Source organism: Platichthys flesus, chromosome 24 (genome assembly GCF_949316205.1).
Source record: "Platichthys flesus chromosome 24, fPlaFle2.1, whole genome shotgun sequence".
In the NCBI taxonomy this organism is placed as follows: Eukaryota; Metazoa; Chordata; class Actinopteri; order Pleuronectiformes; family Pleuronectidae; genus Platichthys; species Platichthys flesus.
The window spans coordinates 3,287,466-3,308,181 of record NC_084968.1 but is presented as its reverse complement, the minus strand read 5'-3'; the positions used below and the strand labels follow the sequence as shown (position 1 = coordinate 3,308,181).

The following is a 20,716-nucleotide window of genomic DNA, read 5'->3' as shown; positions in this document are numbered from 1 at the left end:
AATCATTGTATTATCGATGTGTGTGGGGTTGTTTGTTCCACTAATTGTTATTTATTAGTTACCTCTTATTTTACAGGCTCTCCTCTCCACGGCTACTTTTGGAGCTGTTATTGCAGTGAGACTTCACTTCTTATGCTGCTGCTTCACAGTAAATGTTTTCCATCACTAAAATCTTTCAATTCCTACTCTGGTGATGGGTGGGTTGTTGTTTGTGTGCCTGGAAAATGCAGAGAATTATGAAAGTATGATATCACGTTGACGTAAGACTAAACAAATACTTGAGATGGATGTTTTTTTTTCCTTTCGTGACGGAAAAGTCACACAGCTTCTTTTGACAGCAGGCCCACTGCCCGTCACAGGGAGCAGCTCTTAGACTCCAGAACTTATCATCCATTCATATTTTCTGAGCAGAGAACACAGAGTTGCCTCACAGAGCTATAAAGTGCAGTCTAACAGGCCTTCAAACTAAAACTGTGTCAAACTAAAGACCCACAGCAACAAACAAATCCAACCTAGTTCATTAAGTGTGTCAGCATGAGAAAAAATTATATTTAGGCCACGTTAAGTTCTTATGTTTGTCAGAGGCTGTTTTCCTCCAGAGTGGTTGTCCTCCAACCTGAAGGTCGGCAGTTCAATCTCCAGTCTTCCCCACCTGCATGCCGAAGTGTCCTTGGGCAAGATGCTGAACCCTGATTTGGTCCTCATAGAACAACAAAAATGCTGCTAATAGATGCACTGTATGAATGTGTGTGTGAATGGGTGAGCGTAAAACTGTACTGTAAAGCGCTTTGAGTGGTCATCAAGACTAGAAAAAGCGCTATATAAATACAAAACCATTTACCATTCACCATTTATCATTAAAGATGCATTCTGCTGATTAAGCCATTTCTGCCGACAACAGCTGATTTGCTTTAGGTTTTGCTCCTGAGACGAGAGGCCTCACAGGGTGCATCTTTCTTAACTTACTTTAACTTTAATATAACTCCAAAAAATGCTTGTTACACTCAAATCACAACATGAACTAGAATAGCACTTGGAGCTCCACCGAGGCCAGACAGTCCCCTTATGAAACCAAATTTAAATTCACTCTATCCAGATTCTTAGTTGGAGCTGCACAAAATTACACATGAATGTTAGTACCCTTAACGTGCCTCATTATTTTCATCAAGATGCATGAATAATTATATGTTGCTTGTACACTCAATAAAAATCTTAAAACCTTTTAAAAAATATCACCGTTTGTGTTTTGTGTGGAGAAACCTTCAACTTCTGTCATAAGAGAAACAAGTCAGGCTGTAAACAGAGTAAAGTGAACAACATATTGGCTCTTGCCCCTAAAGGCCGATTCAATGTCAGATGATAGCCAAAGGGCTCAGAGACTGAGATTCAGCAAATGTTGAGATGTCAAAACACGGAAAAGGAACATTCGACTCCCTATTTGACCTTAAAACCAAAAAAGAATGACAAAATATTTCCCAAATTTCAGAGACTCAATTAAAATGGATTTGGACCTTAAATCTGGGCTTTTTCTAGTTAAATGTGTATTAACAGAGGTATTTTAATGTTACATGGATCCTAGCTGTAAATTCAACATGAAAAACATGATGATCCCGGGATTCAGTAAAGCAGATCTGAATCAGTAAGTGGATTTACTGAGGATTATCACATGAGATCAGATATGGAATGCTGCTGCCAGGTATTAGTCACATACAGTCAGTAAACGAGGACGAGAATAGAGAAATCCAAAATGAGATAAGTACACATTGTAAAAGTTAGATGATAGATAGATAGATGGCTAGAGACTTTATTGATCCTGGGGGAAATGTAATAACCTACGAGTAAACTTATTGTGGTAAACAGCCACACTGCATTGAAAGTTCTCCAGGCGAGTCTCTGTGAGAACAGAATATAAAGCCAAGGAGGTCAGTGGCTGTGGTGTGACTTTGTATCACATGTCTCGGTATGATCGGCAGCCGGGCCTCTCTTCCCCTTTGCTGGCAGGATGGGCACCGTTCAGGGCAAGGCTGGCCGTCAGACGCAGGGCGGAGAAGCAGCAAAGAATTTGACTTATTATAGGGAAGTAAGAATCCTGCTATTTGCAGTCACTTTCTGACTTTCTGAGCGGGCCGCTCTTTTTCCCTTTGTTTCCTCCTTTTTTACCGAGTTTTTCACAAAAAAGAAAACGACCCCCAGTTTCCCTTTTCTTTCACTACACAAATAAGAATTTTATATATGCCTTCATGTATAAACGACCCACTCGGGTTCTCTCTTTGTTGTCTCTGCCGTTGTCTATCTGTCTGTCTGTCTGTCTCTCTCTCTCTCTCTCTCAGACATCCTGTGCCTCGTAGCCCAGAGGCAGCGAGTTTGACGTCACAAAGGAATGCATCACAAGAGGTTGTGTTGTCTGCTATGTGAGTGTCGGTGTACGTTGATGGGGTGGAAGACTTGGCTCTTTTGCTTGTGTATTTGAATGAGGATTTTTTTCACCCAGTCCAATCAAAAACTACCCAAAGACCCCTTCCATGAAAACATACTGTCCATGCTGTCCCATGATGACAGGTGCAGACTGAGACAGTCAATGGAGGTTTCTCCCTTTGTTCCAACAGTCAGACAGACATCTTTATAAATTGGGGGGGGGGGGGCTGCATTAGGGAAAGTCAATCTCAAACTGTCAAATCGACTTCTGCCTCGAGAAGAAGGCACAACCAATAAAAAGTAGCCAATGGCCAAAACAAAAACAAGCTCTACAGTGTGCAAAAAAGTGCCTGCTCATTTAACCTTTCTGCAGGAAATCATTTCTGTCCATTCTACAGCTGAGTCATTGTTGCTGTCAATGCCACGGGCCCTCAGGGAGGGGGTGGCAGTGGTGTTTGTGTGTGTGTGTGTATTAACTGCAACAGGCTCCGATCTGCTGGTCAACGCTTGGTAAAAAATAGTCCACGGTCAGTCACCCCCATTTCCACCCTGGTGCTCACTCATTGTGTCGTGACCTCACTTCCAGGAAGTGACGCCGGTATCACCCAATTACCTGCAAGCCCCTTACTTTATAAAAGAAAAGAAGAAAAAAACACAGGAGCCCATTTTTTCCTGCTCACCGTTCATTGTGCACATTAACGACAGCACCTATTTTAAGAAACTAGGGTTAAGAGGGGCCACGTGGCTCCAGATACTGACAGCGACGGACGGGGGGGGAAGTGGTGCTGTGGTTAAACGAGCTGAGGTGACAGAGAGCGCGAGAAAGAGGTGCAGAATTTGATCAGTATCATATTATTGAGTAAGACAGGGCACAGCTAAAAGTGGCTGTCTGGGCTTAGAAAGCAGGATTATAGATAATGTTGTGTGCACGCACACACTCACACGCACACACACACACACACACACACACACACACAGCAGTCATTCAACATGGGCAAACAGACACATTACACATAACACACTCACATTCTGTTTCGATTTTGTGAGAAATCTCTGCTCTAAGACACAAACATTTAACTACTACTACTTTATAAAATGTAATTTATCAAATGTGATGACAATGAGTCTGCACAATCCCAATCAACCAATTTGTATCACTAAGGCCATTTTTAACAGACATTTTATATGAGTTGTCTTTGTTAAGAATTCCAGTGAGCTACACTATCCAAGAAATAACAAATTGTGGCCCTTTAAATCCCCATTTGTTGACAAGTAAGTCCGACTTGAAGACAATCAAGTTTGACCTTTGACCTGCTACTGTCTATGTACAGTTGATAGATATTTGCTGCATTACATCATTGGAACTGGTGAGAAATTTGAGAAATATGCTCATCTACTTTATTTTGAATGGTGAGAGGAGAATATCGGTATCATATTTGGGCATCAGGTGGACAGTGTATAGTTACCCTAGTTAAGCATAAAGATTGTGACAAGGGGGAGACGGCTAGCTAGGATGTGTCCGAAGTTGAGCATTACACCATGAAAACCTTTAAAGATAAACCAACTCACAGTTGTTGTAATAGGCTTGACCTCCAGAGGAAAATGTTAAACTGATACTTGCATGATGTAACTTTTTTGGGGCAAAAAACATCTGGGCAACTATAACAACAAACAAACAGAGGAAGATGGACAGACAGACTTATAGACAACCTTGTATCCATCCTGTGATATTAATATGTTCATGTAGGGAGGCATGCTGTGTAAATGACATCACAGTTGTTGGCCTCAGGTCTATCTTGCACCAGTATGGCACCCACACTCACAGAGAGAGAGTTATTGTAAAGGCCAACAGGCACATGCACAACATGGTTCCTACACATACATAATCAATATGCATGACTCATAAATATAAATTAATCTGCACTTATCGTATAGATATAGCCTACCTGTGCACAAACACTCACTCATGCGTGTATGCATAGATCTATAGCACACACCTACACACACAATCAGGCATAGAAACTAACATGCATGTCCACACCAAAGCATCGCAGTTTCAGCGCGCGCACACACACACACACACACACACACACACACACACACAAGGCGGAGGGCATCCGCAGTCCAGCGGCCTCCCTCCTCTCACCACCGCCATCGCTCTCACGACGTCTGCCGCAATAGTCAGCTGCTTACTGGACGGCACTGTCACACTGTGTCTAAATCAGCCACACCCCCACTTAACACGAAGTCTGCTGCTGACATCTTCAAAACTGTACTGAGAACAGTTGGGAGGTTTTAAGTCGTGCGCTGAAGTCTGGGGGGGGGGGCGTTGGAGGAAGCTGTGGCAATAAAAAAAAACAGAAAGAACACACCCACCACACCATGCTGTGTAGAGGAGCTATAGAAACAGCGGAAACACAAATAACTAGAGCATGATCGCCATATGTAGGACAATTTATAGATAGATTACACGTAAACAACACATGTTTTTTTCCTTTCTTGCCTTCATCCTCTGTTATCTCCCACCTGATATCACATTTTGAGTGGGTGTGTTAACAAAAGTGGCAAAGCAGGGCAGGAAATCCACCGTTCCTTCAAAGGATACCGTCGAGTAGAATGACTAGATCAGTCTTGCCCAGACAGAACATCCCCCTGATAGAGAGGCGAAACCGACAGTGTCGCCACAAAAACACCGTGACAGATCTCCATGGCAACAGGACTCTGTTTGGCATTGTTTGTTGTTCAGAAACAAGAGTGTGTCAGTAGCAGACATGACTCCTGCCAGCGAGGCAGCCTAGATAAGATGTTTGGTGCTGGAACTGAGTCCACCCTGGAACAGTTACCTGAGCAAGGATCCCAGTATCAGGAGCTGTTGCACAAGACATTCCAGGGCTGATTTAAAATAAGCTACCTGACAGCTAAAGAATTACCATCCCGGCCAAATAAAGACTATTTACAATTCCCACGTTCCTCATATGTCATTACAAGCGCTTTAGGCCTATTTAGATTTCATAATAGCTGAATAAATCCACAGCTTAATGTGCAAATCAGCTCAAGCTCTTGAAAAAAAAAAAAAATTGTTTCAGAGAATTTGTTGTGACATCATTGCCAATGTAGTGACCTTGTGTTTCAAGGAAGTTACAGCGGCCCGAGGACAAATTTCTCCACAGTGTGAAAGCCAGTCATGGTGAGTTTAGGCTAACACCTCTGTCCTGCTCTTCCCACTGTCCTAGTAAGATAAACACACATCTTAAACGCCTTTTCTCTTGTAATGTTGAAGGTCAATACAGTGACCTAATCCTAACCCTAACCCTAACCCAGCGAGGCAGGGTTCTGCTCGACCGAAGTAAAAGGCCATTATTACATTTTTCCTGGGGCTAGAATGGCACACAGTAGGCCACATACCACCACCAAGGCCCAACAGTCCCCTTAAATCCAATCATGCGGCACCAAATTTCACATACTCATAGAAATCAGTTCCTCAAAGGTGATTTTCTTCATTAAGATCCATGAATTACTCCCTAGAGAAAATGTGAACAATTTCAAATACGCCACATTGTTAAAGAAAGTAAAAAAATATGTCCCTGGATTCGCCCCCTGAATTGGATCTGCATCAGTTACTTTGGCGGAGTTAAAAATGTGTTGATATCTAACAAAATATTTTACAAAATCTGACGTGGATCAATTATGTTCCTGTGCTTGCACAATTCATATGCAACATATTATGAGATAGATGTTGGACTTGTTATATAGGTATTGATTTTAATGTGATACGTGCTGCCACCGTTCATCGCCCACCGCTCACTTTTCACTGCAATACAGACCTGGTGAGTATGTTGACTTATTGCCTATGGTATGTTAGCATTCAGTTCACTCTTTGAGCAATTGCATGTAATCTATGTAGCCTTCAAGTGATCATTTTTTTAACAATTGTGGTTTAAGATACAAAAACAACAAAAACTCAGATGCTGGATACAGTATTTTCGAGCAATTCACAGAGAAAATGCTATTTAAACTACAAGTGATAAAATCTGTCCACCTGTGTCTGAAAACAATGACCCACTGCTCCAAAGATATCAAGTGGTACAGTGTAATGCGTGTCGTACAAGAACAGAAGCGGCAGTAGCTTAAATCTGCAGCGCCTGACATTCAAAAAGAGCTGAAGCTTGTAAAGGCTCAACGTCCTGCTCAAGGACATGCGTCTAATTCTGAACAAACAGTGATAGAGGCGGTAACCTTTCGGCTGCAGGTCTTTCTCTAACCCTCCAGTCCCTTCACGATATCGTGCCACATGCAGACTTCAGCTCCACAGAGGCGCTCTCTGCCTCCTCACTCTGCACCTCACTTAATTACTTTCTCTCAAATCAGGGCGATATTGATATTACAGGCCTCTGTTGCTCAGGAGATATGAATGGGTTGTCCAATGACCATAAGGTCGGTGGTTCAAACTCCGGGTCCTCTAGTCTGCATGCCAAAGTGTACTTGGGCAAGGGACTGACTCCTAAAGGGCCCATGGTAGTTGTTCTGGCAATGTGTGTATGAATGGGGGATGTGACTTGTACTGTTAAGTGCTTTGAGTGGAAGATAAGATCAGAACAGCGCTGTATAAATCTGTTATAATAGTTTGCAGTTATTTTTTTATTCAGAAAATAAGTCAAAGATAGAAAGAAATCCAGAAAAACAATAAGAATTTACCCAAAAGTCCAAAGTCTTGAAGAATTTGGGGACTTCAAGGTGCTCAATATTGGTCCAAGTCAAAATAAATATCTGTACTGTATTAACTTATTTAAATAGCCCCATCAGTGCAACCTTAGTCTAATCTATGCTCTTTCTACCTTCCTCCCTCTCCCTCCCTCCCTGCCCTGCACCCGTAGGCGCTGGGAGAATTCCAGCAGGGTGGGGGCTTTCCCCAGGAAGAACGGGCGCTTTGTCCCCTGAGGGACGAGGCCATAGGCTGACAGACAGTCTGGCAACCTCTGACCAGGCAGCTAGTGAGAGAGAAAGAGAGATAGGGCATAATCATAGTGCAGCAGATGTCAACTCACGGTGAAACCAGCACTCATTCCGCTGGAGTTTCGTCTTAGCTCTGAGGCACACAACTATAATAATAATAATAATACTTACTACAAAACAGGGCGCAACTGACTGGTAACTATGAATAGAAGATTCTGCAGTCAGTCTGAGGCAACGTATCTCCTCCTCACTTGATGAAGTTGCGATTCAGGTTCAAGTACATTTTTATTCAGCCTCTACACGGCAAGTCTGTCCTTAGTTATACCTGAAATCCCTAATGGCAGTTTAATGTGTCACTTTTGCGTGGCGTGATGCAACACTTCACATCTTCATCAACACTTCCAAATAAGCTTGAGGAACCTGTTGGCTTGCTTTCAAAATCGGTTAATCTCTGACTGTTTCTTTGTGTGGTGAAACTTCTCGTCAGCCAAGCCCCTTTTCCGCTGGTCCAAGAAACACACCAACATCTGCCTTTTGTCTGCAATGGGAGTTCACTTCCGGGTAAGATGAGTCTGCAGTCCACTCGGGCTTTGTGATATTGGCATGCTTATATCTGCTTATTTTGGCTTAAAAGAGGCATAAGCAACTGAGTTGAAAAGTGATAGAGGTGCTGCTCATAGACGTATGAACATGTGTATGAATGGGTGAAGGACAAACAATTTTATTGTAAGATTGAGATTGAAACAAAAAGGTGCAATAAATTTGTGTTTTTCTTTATGATAATGTTCATTATCAATTCATCTGTTGATTCTTTTTTAAGGAATTGATCAATTGTTTTGGTAATAAAATGTCATAAATTTGAGTAAAACACTTATTAAAACGTTTCAGGGTCAGAGAATAAAAAACCCAAACATATCACATTTTACAACGACAAAACAAATGATAATATGACCAAGACAAGCCCGTTTTTAATTAAACACAATTCAGAAATGAAGCTACCAGCTTATCATCGTCACATTGATGTGAAACATACCCAGGGGAATATTCTGTTTCGAGCATTTACACTGTCAGAGGGGGTTGCAAATGATTCCCTATGCAAAGTATCAAGCTCCAGGTATGAAGGCTGAGAGGTCCTGAAAACAGTCACTTATTAACAAGCCTCCAGTCTTCACATGTTGAAAATTAACCTTCCTTAGTGACATTTCCTTAGAAACTCGAACAGGGGGGTCCTTACTGTGTTGACCCTACAGGGTAGCAGGAGTCAGCAGGGCAGATGTTGTCAGATGGTAAATATGATGGATCAAGCACGAGCTGGTACAAAAGAACAACGCACTGCACTGACTCTGCAGCACATCGCCAACAGATAAATCACTATACAACCTCTTTTTTGACCACATACAATGTTTTCCAGGAACCTGAACCTGTTCAACTTTCCTGTTTGAGTTTACACCACGCTGGAGGAACCCTGGCAAAACGGGCAAACAAGTCTGAATGTAGGTGACAAGAAAATGTTTTTTTTAGTGCAACACAACCTGATTGCTTGAACTTATGTTGCAGAAAAGACGTGATGAGAAAAAAGTGAGCATGTAAACGGCAGAACACCATGATATTTGTTTTAACTGGATAAATAGCTTTATAATATAGGTTAATGTTAGATAGTGTATGTCGGTCTCTGTCTTGACAAAGGTCTGGGGTATTTTAAAACCAGGGACAATGATGAAGGCCAGGGCATTACTGATTCTTTTCATATTCCTGAAACCGGATGTTATATTTTCATAGTGGTTTGTTTGTCTGTTTGTCTGTTTGTTAGCAGGATTACACAAAAACACCAGAGGGATTTCCACGTTACTTGGTGGACGTATGTGGTACTGATCAGGGAAGTCCCTTTCCCAGGGACTATTTCCTGGATAGATGAAACTGAATCTGTTATACTGAGGGGACTTGTTTCTATGAGTCTGTTAAATTCAGTGCAGCGTGATTGACTTGAAGAGGACTGGTGGGCCTTGGTGGAGATATGCATTCTATGAGTGCTTTTCCAGTTTAACATTATATTATCTGGAGCCATAAAACCATGCTTCATGAAAAAAACGAAAGCAGCTACATATAGCAGCCAAATATGAAGCAGCACGTCTTCTATTTAAAAAGGCCTTACACTCCAGTGACCCAATCATTATTCAACAAAATAAGTGTGAAATTCACGCCTTTCCATGTTAAATCACAGGAGAACAATACATTATTGTATAGTATTGCATAGCCATACAGTGTAGGGATATATTGTACCGGTGGTGAATAGTCTTAACCTTAATATAGGGTATTTCCTTATCTTCCCTACTGTTGTGCTGATATAGCTTTTTCCTGCATAACACATGTAGGACGTGTAACAGTTGTATTATATTACGATCCATCGAAAATGGGTTACAGGATTACTATAGTGCTTTCTCCCGAGGGAATGTCAAAGGAGCCATGTTGAGAGAAGGATGTTAAAGAAGTCAATATATTGTGAACAATGTCCACTCTGTGTAGGGAACTGATAAGTAACACTGCCTCAAGCTGGCTTCGATGCAGAACTCACCGCAAACTAAAATCCTTGGAAAGGTTTTCTCTTCAACAAACATACAGTAGGTTTTTACTCATTTGCATAGGTATGGTCTTGTGATCTGGAGTAAAAAAAATAGAGGCCGGGCCGAGAATGAGGTTGCAGACTGAAAAAACGAGGTCAGATTTTCACTCTGGCCGAGTTCTGTAAACCTCTCTACTTCCTGTGCGCGCTGACCTTCCAGTGTCTGCTTTTCTTTTTCCCTCTATCCCTCTCCTCCTCCCCCCACGCAGTTTTGTTGTTCCTCCCCGCACTCATCCTGCCTGGTCTTCACACACACACACACACACACACATACACATACACACACACACACAGTGCAGCTTTCATGATTAGGCGTGGGTTTGCAGCCATTGTGTGGGCACATGCTCTATATGCTATGAAGACTCTGGCCGAATGGTGCAGAAATTGCAGTAATAGACCAAAATAATTTTCTCGTTAAAACCCAAACGTCAGCATACAGATTGGACCTGATTAAATATCGATCATTACGGGGCAGGGCACATACCACATGAATGTAAATGCCTTGAGCAGCAAGTCCCAGATTTGACTCTCAGACAGCCAGACCATCTGCTACATGTCATCCCCTTTCTCTCTTTCCCACGTTCTCCTTTCTGCCTTCACTATTACAATCGTAGACACTTAAATAATGACAGTGGCTTGACTTGAATTTCTACTTCTATATAATATCACCCTGAGATTGTGGCTTTGGCTTTTTTGTCCTGGAACAAGGAGTGCATTAATGAGATAATAACATGTGTTGCTCGCTGCTGATCATTTGCACTTGAAATGTTGAAGAGGCAGCCGAAATACAATCAGTTAAAGAGGCTGTAATGTTTGAACTTGTGGATTGAAGTAGTACAGCTATGATATGTTTAAGGGACATAAAAAATTGTTTCTTTAAGCAGCTCAATGTGGCATGGAACTAGTCTCAACCTCACCTTGAGGATATGAAAACGTCCAAATTCTAACAAAACTAGAATTACCTGGTCAAAAGCCTTTGCCAACCAAAGCAGTTTTAGTGTATATAATTACATTTTAATAACTCATATGACATCACCGTGACCTTTGATTACTGAAATCATATCAATTAATGTTTGGGTTCAAGGGACAACTGGTCATTTTGAAGCGATTCCCTAAAGGCAAGCTCGACATGTCATGTTCAAGAGGCCAAAAGCATGATTTGTGAGGTCACAATTGACCAGTTCATCCTCAAAACTAACTTAACGTTTGTACCAAATTTTAAGAAATTCCTTTAAGGCGCTCTAGAGATATCGTGTTCACAAGACTGGGATAGACTGCTCTGCATCATGTAGGCGAATGAATGGTATAGCCAGGCAGCCGACTGAGCCATATATTTATATTAAGTTTGGCTTGCAAGCTCCCCTCTGCCTTATCACCCGCTGACACACACAGTGAGCCGGCAGCAATGCAGCTGAGCTTCGCCCCAGGTGACCTCCTTCAGACTCCCTCTCGGGACAACCCAGGCACCCCTTAAGCCTGAAACATGCTTCTGCGTTTTCACGGGCCCGTAAGCGCAAGAGCCCTTCCGGGTCCCTTACGTGCTTATGTATCCCTCCTTACGTGCTGACGGGTGTCGACCCCCTTTTCTAAAATTTACGGCAAAGCTCCGCAAGCTCACTCAGCCCGCAAGGCTGTGATTGGTCTGCTCTACATCCCTTCTGGAGCTGCATTTCCGGTTTCATGCCCCATAATACCGGCAGAAATCACGGAAGATTTAGAAGAACGAATATGGACCAAATAGAAGAGCACTTGGCAGAAGATATCCGATGGTATGATCACTTGTAAAACCTGTCACTGACTGGCGGATTTGTCCGCCAGAAAAAGGCTACGAGGAGCCGCAGTGGCTATGTAAATAAACAATCGACGAAGAAGAAAGAAGGCGTCTCTAAGGTCGTCTTCGACAAAAAGCATTACTCCGCCTAGTGTTCTGGCGCGGAATTGCTTTGTAAGACGCGCAACGGTTGGGGAAGCATGAATGAAAACGAGTCTTGCGCCACAGCGGCGTGAAAAGACGCAGACGCAGTCGCAGAAGGATGTTTCAGGCTTAAGATCCGCCATTCAGCAAAAGCAGCGCTGGAGATGCAGCCTTGTTTATGGATGGGTTACTTCATGATGATGCAGTTTCTGCCATATTTGACTTTTGAGGTTACACCTCCCACTGAATGAAAACACTCAGCCGATGCATAAATTTGCTCTTCACGGTGGAGAAGATCAAAAAGTGGTGAGCTAGTTGAGTCATTCAAAGAGTTTGGAGGAGGACACTGAGTGGCTTACAAAGGTCAGAGTCTAAAACAGCACTGTATGTTAATGTATTCACCGTTCTGATATGAAACTGAAGGGTTATTATTTTAAACAGCATCACAGAGATAATGCGAATGTTCCTCGTTTATAGTTTATAGTTAATTTCTACACTGAGATCAACGGGGTCGATGAAGCATTTGCTGAATCTGCTATTCATTCCAATGCTCCAGTTCCTTTTTTCTTATTAGAAAACATGTTACTGAATTTACAGAATTTAAAGACTTGACAGACATGACAGACAATTCAACATCTGGAGCCAGGTGTATATGTGGGGCCCAACTATTTTAAGTTCAGTCTTCATGCACAATAGTTTAATATCATGCATGAAAAATAAAGTCAGTAAATCACAATGTTTAAGAAACTGAAAAGACCAGGTAAACTAATCTATGTATCAACCGGGTGTTATACTCTTTAATGATGAGTCATAATCTAGATATAACCAGCTTTGCCAAAATAATCCGACCTTAATGTCAATTTACTACGGTTTTACTGTGACCTTTCAACTTCATGTCATTTAATGCAGTCAATATTAGTTTCAATTATTATATCAAGAGTTTCCAGCATGAGTATGAGATGTGCTTGAAATTTCTGGAAGTAAAAAGAAATGTCAGACTTGACGTTGACAACCAAATTCGAATTACAGGAGCACAGGGACATCATGTGTACCATTTCTGTGTGTGCTTTTATTCTGAAAAGCTACACACTGCAGGTGATTCCTCATTGTTCGAATGAGCATTACTGGCTCAATATTTAAGCCAGTGTGTAGATATGTGTCTAAGGTTTCTCTAATGGACATACCCAGCGATGCCGGTGTCAATCGTCTTTCTACTAAAAGGCCTCAGTTTCCTTTGTATGACTTGGTTTGACTTGGCAGTGATTCCTACATTTGGTCCATTAAGACGCCAGCAGGGCTTATCAAGAGACAGACTGACAGCTCTCTCACAGTCAGTCCCGGCGGCTGCCTCGGGCTTGTCACACCCTCAGTCCCACTGAGGCTCTGCCATTCTTTTTTTGGCTCCAGCGACAGCGGAGCGAGAAGTTTACCTACAGGGGATGTCAAACCCACTATGGACATGGGTTCTAACATTGCTGGTTTAAAGCAGATTTAATAAAGTGCCCCATTGATGGTAAATGGACTGTATTCATAAAGAACTTTTAAAGTCCTATTGACTACGCAAAGTGCTTTCCAATGCGAGTTGCATTCACACACACGTTTTTACAATCTTTCTTCATTCAGCACTCATTCTATACAGCTGTCAGGGGCGATGTGGGGTTCAGTGTCTTGCCCAAGGATACTTAAAAAAAGCAGACTGGAGGAGCCCAGGATCGAACCACCGAGCAGCCAATTATTAATATTAATTTATACCAGCAGTAGATAAAAACTCACCAACTGCAAATGTATTTAACACTAGAAGACTCTGGTGTAAGACTCAGTAGAGGGCATACCTCCACCAAGGCCAAACAGTCCTTGTAAATTCAATCAATCCATCCAGCTATAATCCATATCACTTATCCTTTGAGGGTCTCAGGCAGACACAGGGAGAACATGCAAATTACATACAGAAAGACGCCAGAACAGTGCTAGCCACCCCCCAAAAATGTTAATCAAGCTAAACCAAATATCATACATTAATAGACATCAATCCTTTAAATTTTTACATCAAGATCCATGAATTATTTTCAGGGAAAATGTCAATAAAAGATCCGATGGCAAAAGTCGACTGTTATTCCTATCTGTATGTAGGATTGTGTGTTCTTTCTCTTTCAGTTACCAACTAAATTCAATGCTACAGCTGTCTTAACAAAATACAGGTGCATGTCCAAACTTTATTGTGTTTAAATGCCCATCTTCCCTTGACTAAATAACTAACAAAATACCTCAAATGTCAGAAGTGCCCCCATAATTCCTCCGGCTGAAAAGGGGATGGGTATGGGTAAGGGTAGTGGTAACAGGAGAGCAGTTCACCACACACAAGCAAACATCACACACCCAGCCGCACACACACACACACACACACACACACACACACACACACACACACACACACACACACACACACACACACACACACACACACACACACACACACACACACACACACACACACACACACACACACACACACACACACACACACACACACACACACACACACACACACACACACACACACACACAGGGGATGTTTTGAGTGCACTGCAGTGTGGGGCAGTGGGGGCCCTGAATGAAAACATGCCGGTAGAGGGATGTATCAGATGTTTGTCTGCATGTGGAAAGAAAAAAAAATACATGTTGATCCAAGATCTAACTGTGGCTTCTTCCTGGGGAAAAAGAGGGCCTACGAGTTCCAGCCCAGCGAGTGCTTAGCTTGGCACTTTCCCCACCAGATCTAACTAAAGCCTCTGCAGAGTTTTATGGCGTGCGGTGATGCCTTTATCCCGTTTTGGATCTATGAAGGTTTTGTGCCACTCTGGTGTGACCACTGCTATCAGACCTAGCCATGGCTACGAGTGAAAAGTATGTTAAAAGTAAACAATGCCCATTAAGACCACCACGAGATATACAGTACTAGTTTAAGGTGAGTAAGAGTCTTGCCGCCAGACATACAGGCCCTTGATCCAGTTTCATCAGAATGTTCCCAACAACTCAAAGCGCTCCACTGGTCATTAGCTATAACTACAACTCTTGGCAAGCTCTTCAGGGATAATGACTATTCACCTCAATCCATCACTGTGACAGCTCTGGCCTTATGGGCAAAAGCAATCTCTTTTTTTAAATGTAGTAGTAAGCTGGTGGTCTCTATCTTCCCCTAGTGTTTAGGTTTAGGTTAGGTTGATGGGAGTATAATATGATGTTAAGATTGATTTTTTTAACCATCATATCATATATAAAAAGGAGTTGTTCTATTTTTAAACCCATTTCCTCTCCTTAAATTATTTCCTGCAAGTTCTGTTATGAACACATCCTTACAGCTACTGGAAATATGTTTTCTGCCTCAGAAAAAAATGTCTTCCTGTATGATTGCACTGGCGCACAACAGCAGATCTAAAAAGAAGAACTTGCACCATTATTCTGAGGAACTGACACCATAATCTGAAGTTTACCATTGATGCTTTAGTACATTTTGTACAGCCAACCAAACTGGCCTGTTGTCTGTTTTTTTCTGTTATATTTTTCCCTAAAAGAAGTCAAACTGCCCTTGCACCTGTGGAATAAACCTGTCGGCGCCTCACTTACATCACGTTACATTATTGTCAACCCTGACAGGGTTTCTTTCTAAATTAACCCCCCTTCCTGTCCCCGCTGCTCCCACTCGCCTCCTCCACACCCCCTCCACCGCCACAACAGGATATTGCTCAGTGGCACAGCAGGGCTATGGTTGTACAGAGACGTGTAGGGGCAGGCCAGGGACAAAGAATTAAAAAAAAAATAACAAGAGGCTGGAGGAGGCTGGAGAGCGATAGGATCTCCCCGCGCACAGAGAGAGGGATTGTGTTCGCCCCGACCTGCCTCATATACAAAGATTATATTAACAAAAACTCTGCTTTGCACTACAGGAGAGGTTTTTCCAGCAGAGAGGTCTAGCTGGGAAACAACCTGACACAGGGGTGAAGATAAGGGAGAGGTGAAAGAGAGGGTGAGCAGATGCTGAAGAGGAAGAGGGAGAGCGATGCTTGATGGTCTGAGGAAGACAGAGAGTTTAACAGTTGGTACTTGGTCAAAAGTGAAAAGGATGGCCAGGTTGAAGGGTGTGGGAGAAAGATTTTCTTATTATTTGTTGAATAGGGATCCAATTCTTTAAACTAACCTTAAATCATGGACGTTACCCTTCACGTACTAATAACTAAGGCCATATTCTCAAAACCTAGGCTAATTTACGTTTTTTATTAAGGAGCAAACATTATCGTTTTCTGTGTTGGTGTCCTTGAGCAAAGAAGATCTGCAGCAGCCGACAGGAAGAGCTGAGGGAGGTCAGCAACTTTTTGACCGAAACAGATACAGACAATGAGCTGACAGGGCTTTGATGCTGCATCCCAAGAATGATAATAACAGAGGGGAGGCTGCTGTGAAACTCAGGTGGCTCAATGTTTAGGTTAGCTATGAGCCCCATTAGAGCTGAGACAGGCATTTGTTCTGCTTCAAACGGGGGGGGGGGGGCCAGAAAGCTTTATCAGCATCTTCCTCCTGTGTAGCTTTAATGACAAGGTCCAATGCGTACGTGTCTGCTACGAGAGCCTGAAACACTGACGCAAGACCTTTCCCTCAACCCCCGGACAGCATCAAAGTCCAAAGTGTGAGTTGTGGTGTTGCAGGGATGGAAGGCTTCCTTGAATTCCTGACCTTTGCTAGAAAAGCATGGCATTTTGTGCTGTCAACAACACATATTTGCAGGCCTTTCTGGCCTCTGCAGCCTTGGCCTATCTTTTACAGCCAGGGAGTCACATGACTGGGCCTCAATCCAAAAAGATGTGCCGTCACACTACTAATCTCGAGTGCTTTGTCATGATTTTGAGCTGGAGCTCAGGCTAACGTGGATATATTACCCAAGGCACGATGCATCAGACTGGAACAAATATGGTACAGAGTCATGAGTAGAGAGCGAATTCAAATTCCAACAGTAAAGAGTTAATAATTCTACCGGAGGCATTTGTTGAGTGTGTTGAGAGTTTAAATGGTCTTTATTCTGGATGTGACCTTGTAAACACCAAGAGATTCCTTTAGCAGCTTTGTGTACACTAGTACACTATGTTCCATTGCGGCCATGGGACATGTTGCCCCACAGAAGCCACAGCAAATGTTTATACCTTTTATTTTCCACTGTATATCCCTAACAGACTCAAATAAAATTAACTCAGCAAAATTAATCAACACTGCAGACGCGATGGACTTACTGTTGTTGGACTTGAGATCTCGGTGGATGACGGGGACAATGGCCTCGCTGTGCAGGTACAACATCCCTTTGGCAATCTGCACGGCCCAGTTGACCAGGACGTGTGGCGGGATGCGACGCCCTGCCAGCGCCCGGCTCAGCGGGCCACCTGATGCATACTCCATGATGAGGCACAGATTGGGCTCCTCCAGGCAGACACCTTTCAGGGCAATGATGTTCGGGTGCGTGAGCATGGCGAACAGACGGGCCTCCGCCCTCACATTCTGGGCCGTCACACTGATGTCCTCGTCGGGGTCCTGGCGTGCTGCCTTCACGGCCACCAGCCCGCCTCTCCATACACCACGATAAACCTTCCCGAAGCCACCGACGCCAATGACCTCCTCCAGGCTCAGCTCCCGGAAATCCAGCACATCAGGTTCGAACTCGCCCACCACGGCCGGGCCGAGCTCGCTGACAACGCCGCTAACTGGAAGTTTCCCGTATCCACTTGGCTTGAAGGACCCATAGTTAGACGGGAAGATGCCCACCTTGTTGTTGACCTTGCCCGCCCACCAGCCCTCGTCCCCTGATATCTCAGAGTCCAAAGAGAGGACCTCCACCAGGTCACCTTTACGCAAAGTGAGCTCATCTTTACAGGACGCCTCATAGTCGAATAAGGCTGTCCACACGGGATTGGTGAAGTTCCCTTTTTGTGATTGATCCAAATTTTTCCAGTTCGTCAGTGAGCTACGGCTGAATATGTTCTTCAGTGGCTCCATGGAGCCTCACGCAGATGTTTTGACTGGATCCGATTTTGCACCCGAAGGGTTTGAAAATAAAGTACAAAGGAGTACTTTATTGAACCTCGCTCCCTTTCCTGTCTTTCTTGTTGGTTCATCAGGGACCAGTGAAATGTATTCAAGCGCTTGACCGACAAGTGGGCTACAGGAGAGGATTCAGAGAGAACTGAACAGCAAGTGTCTTTCATTCGTCTTCACGTGAGACGCAAACCTCTACATTTGAAAATGCAGAACCAGTCGAGGGACCGCTCTTGTTTTCTTGCCTTGGATCAAAGCTCAGAAAGGCAGCATGGTCGCTCGCCACTGAATTTCTCTCTGTGTGAGTGATGTGGTGTGTGGTTTCCCCAACACATGGTTTGAGCACAATCTCATTTCACCGGCCTGTACTTCAGAGTCTTCTGAATCACCTCACTATGGGCAAATATGCCAGTGGCGTACCTCATGCAAAAATTGCCACCTGTTGAGCTGAGATTATAAGGACCAAAAGTATAAAGACGAAAATAAAGTAGCCCAAAATTTGTTGGGAAGTACTTGGTTGTTGCAACTACAGATTAAGATTCCCACAGCGTTGGGTTGTCCATTTTGAGTTTTATGTATTTTTAGCCATTAAGTGCAGTGGCCACCACAAGCAGGAAGCGCTGAGAAGCGGAGAAGAATAGCAGGAAAGGAGCATTCAGTCCGGCCAACCAGAGTTTTACGACAAGTTTCAGGGCCAGGTCGCGTTAAGCCCAAACCTCCAATAACCGCGTCTGCCCGCAACTCTGCTGCGCTCCCGCATCCCAGTGCGCGTGGGTATCCATTATTACAAGAAAGCACGCAACGAGCTGCGCATTTATAAAGAAGTTAAAAAAAAAAAAAAAGTAGTTTAGTTTAGTAACAGGAAGAGCGCAGCAAACCTGCTCGGCTCCACTTCCCAGGGAGCAGCGCGCAGGAAAGAAAAAACAGGTTCCGTTAGTTCCTCGTCGGAGTTGAGCGCATGGCCTGGTGCCGCCCGGTGGTCCCGCTGTTACAGTCGGTGGTTCACCGGAACTGCGCCTCCACCAGCGCGTCTCATCACGCTCCTGTCCGTAGGTCGGTGCTCACTCGTCAGGACCTCGAACCACTCGTACGTGAGCGCTGACAGTCCGTGCGGAGGGTGGGGTTTCTAAACTTCTTCTCTCCCAACAGGAAAAGAGTCAGATGACAGGCCACGGTCAAGCCGGACACAGTTCAGCGGTGCCATTTCCGGTCGTCGCTATCAACGTAAAACCGATCTCATGAGCGGCTTTATTTGAGTAACAGGCGACCTGTGGAATATTTATTGAAATGTTTGCCTTTCGCTGTGTATTTGTGGCATTTGCGATAGAATAATAAAGCATCATATTCTTCTTATTTTGACACTTGCATACTGTTCATATTACATGCCTTCACAGGTACAGGTCCAATAATTCCCTGATTATAAGTGTCTACGCCGAATTTTTTAATCCAGATCTATTTGGAATATATAAATAGCCATTAATAAAAATATGAAACGATAATCCTATGTTAGTCCCACAATGGCGACATTTCCAGTATCAGAGCAGCATTAGTCAAAATAGGCCTCAGTAAGTAATAAGTAACATGCAATACTTAAGTGTAAGGAATATAGAAAATGTAGAAAAATATGAATGGAATTGATCTAATATATACAGTGTAAAAACATGATAGATATGTTGATGGATAAATATATTAATAGTCCTTAATTATGTTTAAGAGAGCAGGGAGAATGTATTCTTTAGGTTTTACACGATTTGTTTTTGGAGCAAAACATCTACTTTCACACAGTTCATGTCCTGTTTTCCCTAAGACATGTAAACATAACAGACATAATGATTTAAGCAATGTGACGCATTTCAGATAACAAGCAACAAGCTCCACGTGCACAAAATAGCACAAAAGTAATATAAGCTGTTAATTATAGTCAAGTAATTATCTAATTGTGTACATATATGCATATATGTGTATAATGTTTTCATGGGAGTTTGATTTTGAGTTCATGATATCCCTTTGTTCTTATGGTTATCCTCCAATTAACTTTAGTATCAGGTCACTGGCAGCTCAACAAGCTTGAAGTAAAACAATAGCCACAAAAATAACATCTAGAGTAAGGAGAGGACGAAGATTAAAGCTCCCCAAAAATAATGAGGTTGTCCTAGTGTTGAGTTGAGCAGGACAATAGTTTTTGTGCCGGTTGTTATCTTATTTTGAAATTCACCCCAGAAGTTATTTTTGTTTACTATGGATGACTTTACGTTAATGGTAACAGGTGCAAAATCCATAATCTCTATTAAAACAAAATTAATTTACTTGAAAGATGCTGTAAACACACTCATTAAAGTTTATTCTGTATATAAATGTAAGAATATTTTAAATATATGCTATATGTTCGTGCGTGCTTTACACCCTGGTTGATTCTTTGCATCTGTCTGCTGCTACATTACAACAGTATGGTATACTGTTTTCCTGTGGAATCGGTTGAAATGTTACACTTTGGTGAGACTAAATATTCAAGGACATTGGTTCATTAAAATTCAAGCCTGTAGTCACAGAGAAAAGGACAAAGTACCGCTGTTGGGTTTCTGTGAGGAGAAATTTGTTGAAGATTTTCTTTTGTCTGGTGTCACTTTGAACATAAAAAGGGGGGTTTGAAGCTTCACTTAAAGCAATACATTTAAAAGGCCTCAGCATGTGGTAGGCTTCATGTGCTTTATGCAGTTTGATGGGGGCAACTTACCCAA

The 20,716-nt window shown here is 42.9% G+C and overlaps 1 protein-coding gene and 1 long non-coding RNA gene across 3 annotated transcripts in view; one reads left to right on the top strand and one right to left on the bottom strand.

Moving 5' to 3' along the window:
• The window catches only part of LOC133949864 (mitogen-activated protein kinase kinase kinase 11), a 43,151-nt gene extending 24,669 nt beyond the window's left edge, over positions 1-18,482 (bottom strand). Inside the window, exon 1 of the mRNA XM_062383908.1 lies at positions 17,183-18,482. Within this exon, the coding sequence (XP_062239892.1) occupies positions 17,183-17,939 (757 nt within the window). The 5' untranslated portion in view covers positions 17,940-18,482. The remainder of the gene's footprint in view (positions 1-17,182) is intronic.
• Positions 7,826-19,331, top strand: LOC133949870 (uncharacterized). 2 transcript variants are annotated; one of them, XR_009920199.1, is made up of 3 exons: positions 7,826-7,929; positions 8,780-8,861; positions 19,128-19,331. It is a non-coding gene; the product is annotated as an uncharacterized LOC133949870 (long non-coding RNA). The 2 variants fall into 2 exon arrangements; XR_009920198.1 differs by lacking the exons at positions 7,826-7,929; positions 8,780-8,861 and adding an exon at positions 18,893-19,031.
• Positions 19,332-20,716: the final 1,385 nt, after the last annotated feature.